Source organism: Tachypleus tridentatus, unplaced genomic scaffold (assembly GCF_004210375.1).
Source record: "Tachypleus tridentatus isolate NWPU-2018 unplaced genomic scaffold, ASM421037v1 Hic_cluster_1, whole genome shotgun sequence".
Taxonomy (NCBI): domain Eukaryota; kingdom Metazoa; phylum Arthropoda; class Merostomata; order Xiphosura; family Limulidae; genus Tachypleus; species Tachypleus tridentatus.
The window spans coordinates 19,309,686-19,322,012 of record NW_027467777.1 but is presented as its reverse complement, the minus strand read 5'-3'; the positions used below and the strand labels follow the sequence as shown (position 1 = coordinate 19,322,012).

The 12,327-nt window shown below is 34.2% G+C and overlaps 1 protein-coding gene across 2 annotated transcripts in view; it reads right to left on the bottom strand.

The window, feature by feature from the left end:
- Positions 1–12,327, bottom strand: part of LOC143241918 (lachesin-like) — a 65,789-nt gene that overhangs the window by 30,916 nt on the left and 22,546 nt on the right. For both annotated transcript variants that reach the window (XM_076485225.1, XM_076485224.1), the window contains exons 4-5: positions 3,472–3,679; positions 2,403–2,561 (exon numbers count right to left, since the gene is read on the bottom strand). In XM_076485225.1, the coding sequence (XP_076341340.1) occupies positions 2,403–2,561; positions 3,472–3,679 (367 nt within the window). The remainder of the gene's footprint in view (positions 1–2,402; positions 2,562–3,471; positions 3,680–12,327) is intronic.

Below are 12,327 nucleotides of genomic sequence, written 5' to 3'. Positions count from 1 at the left end.
ATAACTGGAAAATTGATTATGTTTATTAACCACCATGTACGATTCAACAATGATACTACTACACTGAAGTTGTATACATATAATTTCTACATCTTTTTTCAATAATGATACAACTGCTTCGAAGCTTTATACATTTATTATGTACCGCATCTGTTTCAACAATAGTACTACCACTATGAAGTTGTATACATTTATTATGTACCGCACCTGTTTCAACAATAGTACTACTACTATGAAGTTGTATACATTTATTAACTACCACGTCTGTTTCAACAATAGTACTACTACTATGAAGTTGTATACATTTATTAACTACCACGTCTGTTTCAACAATAGTACTACTACTATGAAGTTGTATACATTTATTAACTACTGCATCTGTTTCAACAATAGTACTACTACTATGACGTTGTATACATTTATTAACTACCGCATCTGTTTCAACAATAGTACTACTACTATGAAGTTGTATACATTTATTAACTACGACGTCTGTTTCAACAATTATATTATTATTCGATATTGTATACATTTATTAACTACCACGTCTGTTTCAACAATAATATTAGTACACTGAAGCTGTATACGTTTAACTGTTATATTTGTTCGAACAATTATACAACTAATGGAAAGTTGTATACATTTATCTACTATAGCTGTTTGAACAATAATACGTAAACCAGGAAGTTGTATACATTTATAAACTATCACGTCTGTATCAACAATAATATCTAATACTATGAAATTATATACATACATTGATTAATTACCACATCTGTTTCAACAATGATACTACCACTAGGAAATTATATACATTTATAAACTATCACGTCTGTTTCAACAATAATACTATTACCAGAAAGATGTATACATTTATTAACTACCATGTCTGTTTCAAATATGATACTGCTACTAGGAAGTTGTATACATTTGTCACTCATCACGGTAGTCACTCATCACGGTAGTCATTCATCACGGTAGTCATTCATCACGGAAGCCATTCATCACAGTAGTCATTCATCACGGTAGCCATTCATCACGGTAGTCATTCATCCCGGTAGTCATTCATCACGGTAGCCATTCATCACAGTAGTCACTCATCACGGTAGTCATTCATCACGGTAGCCATTCATCACGGTAGTCACTCATCACGGTAGTCATTCATCACGGTAGTCACTCATCACGGTAGTCATTCATCACGGTAGTCACTCATCACGGTAGTCACTCATCACGGTAGCCATTCATCACGGTAGTCACTCATCACGGTAGTCGTTCATTCCGGTAGTCATTCATCACGGTAGTCATTCATCACGGTAGTCATCACGGTAGCCATCATCACGGTAGTCACTCATCACGGTATTCATCACAGTAGTCACTCATCACGGTAGTCACTCATCAAGGTAGTCACTCATCACGGTCATCATCGGTAGCCATTCATCACGGTAGTCATTCATCACGGTAATCATCAGTCACTCATCACGGTAGTCACTCATCACGTAGTCATTAGTCATCACGGTAGCATCATTCATCACGGTAGTCATTCATCACGGTAGCCATTCATCACGGTAGTCATTCATCACGGTAGCCATTCATCACGGTAGTCATTCATCACGGTAGCCATTCATCACGGTAGTCACTCATCACGGTAGTCATTCATCACGGTAGCCATTCATCACGGTAGTCACTCATCACGGTAGTCATTCATCACGGTAGCCATTCATCACGGTAGTCACTCATCAAGGTAGTCACTCATCACGGTAGTCACTCATCACGGTAGTCATTCATCACGGTAGTCATTCATCACGGTAGTCATTCATCACGGTAGTCATTCATCACGGTAGTCACTCATCACGGTAGTCATTCATCACGGTAGTCATTCATCACGGTAGTCATTCATCACGGTAGTCATTCATCACGGTAGTCATTCATCACGGTAGCCATTCATCACGGTAGTCATTCATCACGGTAGTCACTCATCACGGTAGTTATTCATCACGGTAGTCACTCATCACGGTAGTCATTCATCACGGTAGTCATTCATCACGGTAGTCACTCATCACGGTAGTTATTCATCACGGTAGTCACTCATCACGGTAGTCATTCATCACGGTAGCCATTCATCACGGTAGTCACTCATCACGGTAGCCATCCTGTAGAATAGAACTCCGGAAGAGTTTTTTTCGCTCTCCCAGTATATGATTTATAGCTGGCGGTAGAAACAAAACTCTGACCATCAGCTATGTTGTTGTTACGCCAATCAGGATAATAAAGCTTAGGCTCAAAGTTGTTAGGGTCATCAGATTAGCAATATTGGTGAATAAATCTAAGTGTAACGCTTAACACTATCATTAGTTTTACAAAACTTAATGGATGAGTTTTAAAACTTTCACTTTGTTTCTTACCTTGTCTATCTCCAAGTTTAAAACTTCTCGAATCTTCTCTGCACCACTTGATCAAAGGGACCGGGTGTCCCGTGGCGTTGCACGTGAGCGTCACGTTTTGCAAATACTCTGTAACACTTGTAATGTTACTCGTTGTACCGACGTCAAACGAGGGAGGAACTGCCACGACAAACAAATTTTCTTAACTGAAGGAATAGCAACGTACAATACTGGAAGCTACTTAAACATCACGTGTTGTACGTAATTCAATAGTCAGTACAAAGAGAAATAGATTCGTTTTGAATTACACTTAACTATAGTCCAGAAAACCGGAGTCGTATTCAATGACTTTTTCTTTGTAATCCAGGAAAGCCTGAGACACAGAACTAACACAAGTCAATTCATTTTAAAATACACTTTTCTGTAATCCATAAAATACATTCAAATCTGAAAACAATAAAAATAATGATTTTAAAACAAATCTTCTACCAATTAAAAAGTAAGTTTCGTTGTCTTATCAGGCAATCAGTCAGATTAAGATGTTACGTTTCCAAACTGGGTTACTAAATTGTAATTAATTTGTGTGTGTGTGTTTCTTACAGCACACCGAAGAGAATCAAACCCCTGATTTTAGCGTTATAAATCTGTAGACTTATAGCTGTACCCGAGAATGGCAAATTAATTTGTGTTTTACCATATTGAATTATTTACAAAATCATTCACGGGGTGTAATTAAACATAAGATAATTTTTCACAACCAATTATCCTATCTCCATAATCATATCTTTGTAACTTATTATCTATGATGGATTATCCGTGAACTAATTAACCCTAATTTATTAAACATCTAACCTAATTTGAGATTTAGAACCAGAGTAAAAAATGGAACTGCTACTAAAACGTTATGATTGGATTCCATGCAAATATTTTAACCAATGACTTTTAGAGACATGTTATTTTAAAATATTATTCACACCAAATGTTAAATTCCAGAACATGTTATAAATTTTTCTTTTATTCTGTGTTTAGTCATTATAAGCATAATCTAACGTATTCATAAGAATCAGTACAACTAAACAGCGCTACCTACCGACTACTTCCAGGTAAGCAGGTTTTGTTTTAAAGACAGGGGTGTTAATTTGACACATGTAGTAACCACTGTCACTTTCTGTGACATTTTGTATCTTCAGTTGCCATGTGCGGAAATTCTCATGAGAGACGCTGTATCGGTCACTCCTTAAGATTACTTTGGTGTGTACTGCTATCAAAGTCTGATTTTTTACCAGAAGCCACGCCACCTAGTAGTATACCAAGTTAATACTATTACAGTAGACTTATATAAAAGGACAATGTAATAATTTAGCTTAACAACAACAGAGAGCTGTTAGCATGACAACCGTACCTTAATTAACAATCTTAACTACAGACTGTTAATAACATGATTACTGTTCCTTCATTATCTACATCAACAATTACTACACAATGTCGGTAACATAACTACAGTTCCTTCATTATCTACATCAACAATTACTACAGACTGTTGGAAACATGACTACTGTTCCTTCATTATCTACATCAACAATTACTACAGACTGTTAATAACATGACTATTGTTCCTTCATTATCTACATCAACAATTACTACAGACTGTTAATAACATGACTATTGTTCCTTCATTATCTACATCAACAATTACTACAGAATGTCGGTAACATGACTACTGTTCCTTCATTATCTACATCAACAATTACTACAGAATGTCGGTAACATGACTACTGTTCCTTCATTATCTACATCAACAATTACTACAGACTGTTGATAACATGACTACTGTTCCTTCATTATCTACATCAACAATTACTACAGACTGTTGATAACATGACTACTGTTCCTTCATTATCTACATCAACAATTACTACAGAATGTCGGTAACATGACTACTGTTCCTTCATTATCTACATCAACAATTACTACAGATGGTTGATAACATGACTACTGTTCCTTCATTATCTACATCAACAATTACTACAGACTGTTCATAACATGACTACTGTTTCTTCATTATCTACATCAACAATTACAACAGACTGTTGGAAACATGACTACTGTTTCTTCATTATCTACATCAACAATTACAACAGACTGTTGATAACATGACTACTGTTTCTTCATTATCTACATTAACAATGACTACAGACTGTTGATACCATGACTACTGTTCCTTCATTATCTACATCAACAATTACTACAGATTGTTCATAACATGACTACTGTTCCTTCATTATCTACATCAACAATTACTACAGAATATTGATAACATGACTACTGTTCCTTCATTATCTACATCAACAATTACTACAGATTGTTGATAACATGACTACTGTTCCTTCATTATCTACATCAACAATTACTACAGACTGTTAATAACATGACTACTGTTCCTTCATTATCTACATCAACAATTACTACAGAATGTCGGTAACATGACTACTGTTCCTTCATTATTTACATCAACAATTACTACAGAATGTTGATAACATGACTACTGTTCCTTCATTATCTACATCAACAATTACTACAGACTGTTGATAACATGACTACTGTTCCTTCATTATCTACATCAACAATTACTACAGACTGTTAATAACATGACTACTGTTCCTTCATTATCTACATCAACAATTACTACAGAATGACGGTAACATGACTACTGTTCCTTCATTATTTACATCAACAATTACTACAGAATGTTGATAACATGACTACTGTTCCTTCATTATCTACATCAACAATTACTACAGACTGTTGGAAACATGACTACTGTTTCTTCATTATCTACATCAACAATTACTACAGACTGTTGATAACATGACTACTGTTCATTCATTATCTACATTAACAATTACTACAGACTGTTGATAACATGACTACTGTTCCTTCATTATCTACATCAACAATTACTACAGACTGTTGATAACATGACTACTGTTTCTTCATTATCTACATCAACAATTACTACAGACTGTTAATAACATGACTATTGTTCCTTCATTATCTACATCAACAATTACTACAGACTGTTGGAAACATGACTACTGTTCCTTCATTATCTACATCAACAATTACTACAGACTGTTAATAACATGACTACTGTTCCTTCAATATCTACATCAACAATTACTACAGACTGTTGATAACATGACTACTGTTTCTTCATTATCTACATCAACAATTACTACAGACTGTTAATAACATGACTACTGTTCCTTCATTATCTACATCAACAATTACTACAGACTGTTGGAAACATGACTACTGTTCCTTCATTATCTACATCAACAATTACTACAGACTGTTGGAAACATGACTACTGTTCCTTCATTATCTACATCAACAATTACTACAGACTGTTGATAACATGACTACTGTTCCTTCATTATCTACATCAACAATTACTACAGACTGTTAATAACATGACTACTGTTCCTTCATTATCTACATCAACAATTACTACAGACTGTTAATAACATGACTACTGTTCCTTCATTATCTACATCAACAATTACTACAGACTGTTGGAAACATGACTACTGTTCCTTCATTATCTACATCAACAATTACTACAGACTGTTGATAACATGACTACTGTTTCTTCATTATCTACATTAACAATGACTACAGACTGTTGGAAACATGACTACTGTTTCTTCATTATCTACATCAACAATTTCTACAGACTGTTGGAAACATGACTACTGTTTCTTCATTATCTACATCAAAAATTACAACAGACTGTTGATAACATGACTACTGTTCCTTCATTATCTACATCAACAATTACTACAGACTGTTGATAACATGACTACTGTTCCTTCATTATCTACATCAACAATTACTACAGACTGTTCATAACATGACTACTGTTCCTTCATTATCTACATCAACAATTACTACAGACTGTTCATAACATGACTACTGTTCCTTCATTATCGACATCAACAATTACTACAGACTGTTCATAACATGACTACTGTTCCTTCATTATCTACATCAACAATTACTACAGACTGTTGATAACATGACTACTGTTCCTTCATTATCTACATCAACAATTACTACAGACTGTTGATAACATGACTACTGTTCCTTCATTATCTACATCAACAATAACTACAAACTGTTCATAACATGACTACTGTTCCTTCAATTATCTACATCAACAATTACTACAGACTGTTCATAACATGACTACTGTTCCTTCATTATCTACATCAACAATTACTACAGACTGTTGGAAACATGACTACTGTTCCTTCGTTATCTACATCAACAATTACTACAGACTGTTCATAACATGACTACTGTTCCTTCATTATCTACATCAACAATTACTACAGACTGTTGGATAACATGACTACTGTTCCTTCATTATCTACATCAACAATTACTACAGACTGTTGGTAACATGACTACTGTTCCTTCATTATTTACATCAACAATTACAACAGACTGTTCATAACATGACTACTGTTCCTTCATTATCTACATCAACAATTACTACAGACTGTTCATAACATGACTACTGTTCCTTCATTATCTACATCAACAATTACTACAGACTGTTGGATAACATGACTACTGTTCCTTCGTTATCTACATCAACAATTACTACAGACTGTTCATAACATGACTACTGTTCCTTCATTATCTACATCAACAATTACTACAGACTGTTGGAAACATGACTACTGTTCCTTCATTATCTACATCAACAATTACTACAGACTGTTGATAACATGACTACTGTTCCTTCATTATCTACATCAACAATTACTACAGACTGTTCATAACATGACTACTGTTCCTTCATTATCTACATCAACAATTACTACAGACTGTTGATAACATGACTACTGTTCCTTCATTATCTACATCAACAATTACTACAGACTGTTGATAACATGACTACTGTTCCTTCATTATCTACATCAACAATTACTACAGACTGTTGATAACATGACTACTGTTCCTTCATTATCTACATCAACAATTACTACAGACTGTTCATAACATGACTACTGTTTGATAACATGACTTCCTTCATTATCTACATCAACAATTACTACAGACTGTTCATAACATGACTACTGTTCCTTCATTATCTACATCAACAATTACTACAGACTGTTGATAACATGACTACTGTTCCTTCATTATCTACATCAACAATTACTACAGACTGTTGATAACATGACTACTGTTCCTTCATTATCTACATCAACAATTACAACAGACTGTTGATAACATGACTACTGTTCCTTCATTATCTACATCAACAATTACTACAGACTGTTGATAACATGACTACTGTTCCTTCATTATCTACATCAACAATTACTACAGACTGTTCATAACATGACTACTGTTCCTTCATTATCTACATCAACAATTACTACAGACTGTTCATAACATGACTACTGTTCCTTCATTATCTACATCAACAATTACTACAGACTGTTGATAACATGACTACTGTTCCTTCATTATCTACATCAACAATTACTACAGACTGTTGATAACATGACTACTGTTCCTTCATTATCTACATCAACAATTACTACAGACTGTTGATAACATGACTACTGTTCCTTCATTATCTACATCAACAATTACTACAGACTGTTCATAACATGACTACTGTTCCTTCATTATCTACATCAACAATTACTACAGACTGTTCATAACATGACTACTGTTCCTTCATTATCTACATCAACAATTACTACAGACTGTTCATAACATGACTACTGTTCCTTCATTATCTACATCAACAATTACTACAGACTGTTCATAACATGACTACTGTTCCTTCATTATCTACATCAACAATTACTACAGACTGTTCATAACATGACTACTGTTCCTTCATTATCTACATCAACAATTACTACAGACTGTTCATAACATGACTAGTGTTCCTTCATTATCTACATCAACAATTACTACAGGCTGTTCATAACATGACTACTGTTCCTTCATTATCTACATCAACAATTACTACAGACTGTTGATAACATGACTACTGTTCCTTCATTATCTACATGAATATTTATCAAAGACTGTTGTTATAGCAACCCCAACTAGAATATCAACGGTTTGTCAAAGGTAATAAAGATAGCTTATAGCCAAACTTCCTGTAAGGACGACAGATAGCCAAGAAAACTGTAAAACGGTGACAAGGGTTCTGTTTGAGAATTTGGTGAATATATATATATATATATATATATATATATGAGCGTGAGCTGGTCAATTATGGCCTGTAGCGTAGAGAATCCATAAGGCCAGTCGAAGTTTGCCAAAAGTTGATAAAACAGTTTATAAACAGTCTAACTGTGGTAGCTCTAGTGTGCCAAAAGTAGATAAAACAGTTTATAAACAGTCTAACTATGGTAGCTGTAGTGAGCCAAAGTAGATAAAACAGTTTATAAACAGTCTAACTGTGGTAGCTGTAGTGAGCCAAAGTAAATAAAACAGTTTATAAACAGTCTAACTGTGGTAGCTGTAGTGTGCCAAAAGTAGATAAAACAGTTTATAAACAGTCTAACTATGGTAGTTGTAGTGAGCCAAAAGTAGATAAAACAGTTTATAAACAGTCTAAGTGTAGTAGCTGTAGTGAGCCAAAAGTAGATAAAACAGTTTATAAACAGTCCAAGTGTAGTAGCTATAGTGAGCCAAAAGTAGAAAAAACAGTTTATAAACAGTCTAACTGTGTAGCTGTAGTGAGCCAAAGTAAATAAAACAGTTTATAAACAGTCAAGTGTAGTAGCTGTAGTGAGCCAAAAGTAGATAAAACAGTTTATAAACAGTCTAACTGTGGTAGCTGTAGTGTTCCAAAAGTAGATAAAACAGTTTATAAACAGTCTAACTGTGGTAGCTGTAGTGTTACAAAAGTAGATAAAACAGTTTATAAACAGTCTAACTATGGTAGCTGTAGTGTGCCAAAAGTAGATAAAACAGTTTATAAACAGTCTAACTGTGGTAGCTGTAGTGTTCCAAAAGTAGATAAAACAGTTTATAACCAGTCTAAGTGTGGTAGCTGTAGTGAGCCAAAAGTAGATAAAACAGTTTATAAACAGTCCAAGTGTAGTAACTGTAGTGAGCCAAAAGTAGATAAAACAGTTTATAAACAGTCCAAGTGTAGTAGCTGTAGTGAGCCAAAGTAAATAAAACAGTTTATAAACAGTCCAAGTGTAGTAGCTGTAGTGAGCCAAAAGTAGATAAAACAGTTTATAAACAGTCCAAGTGTAGTAGCTGTAGTGAGCCATAGTAGATAAAACAGTTTATAAACAGTCTAAGTGTAGTAGCTGTAGTGAGCCAAAAGTAGATAAAACAGTTTATAAACAGTCTAAGTGTAGTAGCTGTAGTGAGCCAAAAGTAGATAAAACAGTTTATAAACAGTCCAAGTGTAGTAGCTGTAGTGAGCCAAAAGTAGATAAAACAGTTTATAAACAGTCTAACTGTGGTAGCTGTAGTGAGCCAAAGTAAATAAAACAGTTTATAAACAGTCCAAGTGTAGTAGCTGTAGTGAGCCAAAAGTAGATAAAACAGTTTATAAACAGTCCAAGTGTAGTAGCTATAGTGAGCCAAAGTAGATAAAACAGTTTATAAACAGTCTAACTGTGTAGCTGTAGTGAGCCAAAGTAAATAAAACAGTTTATAAACAGTCAAGTGTAGTAGCTGTAGTGAGCCAAAAGTAGATAAAACAGTTTATAAACAGTCTAACTATGGTAGCTGTAGTGAGCCAAAGTAGATAAAACAGTTTATAAACAGTCTAACTGTGGTAGCTGTAGTGTTACAAAAGTAGATAAAACAGTTTATAAACAGTCTAACTATGGTAGCTGTAGTGTGCCAAAAGTAGATAAAACATTTTATAAACAGTCTAACTGTGGTAGCTGTAGTGTTCCAAAAGTAGATAAAACAGTTTATAAACAGTCTAAGTGTGGTAGCTGTAGTGAGCCAAAAGTAGATAAAACAGTTTATAAACAGTCCAAGTGTAGTAGCTGTAGTGAGCCAAAAGTAGATAAAACAGTTTATAAACAGTCCAAGTGTAGTAGCTGTAGTGAGCCAAAGTAAATAAAACAGTTTATAAACAGTCCAAGTGTAGTAGCTGTAGTGAGCCAAAAGTAGATAAAACAGTTTATAAACAGTCCAAGTGTAGTAGCTGTAGTGAGCCATAGTAGATAAAACAGTTTATAAACAGTCTAAGTGTAGTAGCTGTAGTGAGCCAAAAGTAGATAAAACAGTTTATAAACAGTCTAAGTGTAGTGGTAGCTGTAGTGAGCCAAAGTAAATAAAACAGTTTATAAACAGTCCAAGTGTAGTAGCTGTAGTGAGCCAAAAGTAGATAAAACAGTTTATAAACAGTCTAACTGTGGTAGCTGTAGTGAGCCAAAGTAAATAAAACAGTTTATAAACAGTCCAAGTGTAGTAGCTGTAGTTAACCAAAAGTAGATAAAACAGTTTATAAACAGTCCAAGTGTAGTAGCTGTAGTGAGCCAAAAGTAGATAAAACAGTTTATAAACAGTCCAAGTGTAGTAGCTATAGTGAGCCAAAAGTAGATAAAACAGTTTATAAACAGTCTAACTGTGGTAGCTGTAGTGAGCCAAAGTAAATAAAACAGTTTATAAACAGTCCAAGTGTAGTAGCTGTAGTGAGCCAAAAGTAGATAAAACAGTTTATAAACAGTCTAACTGTGGTAGCTGTAGTGAGCCAAAGTAGATAAAACAGTTTATAAACAGTCTAACTGTGGTAGCTGTAGTGTTCCAAAAGTAGATAAAACAGTTTATAAACAGTCTAAGTGTGGTAGCTGTAGTGAGCCAAAAGTAGATAAAACAGTTTATAAACAGTCTAACTGTGGTAGCTGTAGTGTTACAAAAGTAGATAAAACAGTTTATAAACAGTCTAACTCTGGTAGCTGTAGTGTGCCAAAAGTAGATAAAACAGTTTATAAACAGTCTAACTGTAGTAGCTGTAGTGTTCCAAAGTAGATAAAACAGTTTATAAACAGTCTAAGTGTGGTAGCTGTAGTGAGCCAAAAGTAGATAAAACAGTTTATAAACAGTCCAAGTGTAGAAGCTGTAGTGATCCAAAAGTAGATAAAACAGTTTATAAACAGTCTAACTGTGGTAGCTGTAGTGAGCCAAAGTAGATAAAACAGTTTATAAACAGTCCAAGTGTAGTAGTTGTAGTAAGCTAAAGTAAATAAAACAGTTTATAAACAGTCAAAGTGTAGTAGCTGTAGTGAGCCAAAAGTAGATAAAACAGTTTATAAACAGTCCAAGTGTAGTAGCTGTAGTGAGCCAAAAGTAGATAAAACAGTTTATAAACAGTCTAACTGTGGTAGCTGTAGTGAGCCAAAGTAAATAAAACAGTTTATAAACAGTTAACTGTGGTAGCTGTAGTGTGCCAAAAGTAGATAAAACAGTTTATAAACAGTCTAACTATGGTAGCTGTAGTGTGCCAAAAGTAGATAAAACAGTTTATAAACAGTCTAAGTGTAGTAGCTGTAGTGAACCAAAAGTAGATAAAACAGTTTATAAACAGTCCAAGTGTAGTAGCTGTAGTGAGCCAAAAGTAGATAAAACAGTTTATAAACAGTCTAACTGTGGTAGCTGTAGTGAGCCAAAGTAAATAAAACAGTTTATAAACAGTCTAACTGTGGTAGCTGTAGTGTTCCAAAAGTAGATAAAACAGTTTATAAACAGACTTTGTGTGGTAGCTGTAGTGTGCCAAAAGTAGATAAAACAGTTTATAAACAGTCTAACTGTGGTAGCTGTAGTGAGCCAAAGTAGATAAAACAGTTTATAAACAGTCTAACTGTGGTAGCTGTAGTGTGCCAAAGTAGATAAAACAGTTTATAAACAGTCTAAGTGTAGTAGCTGTAGT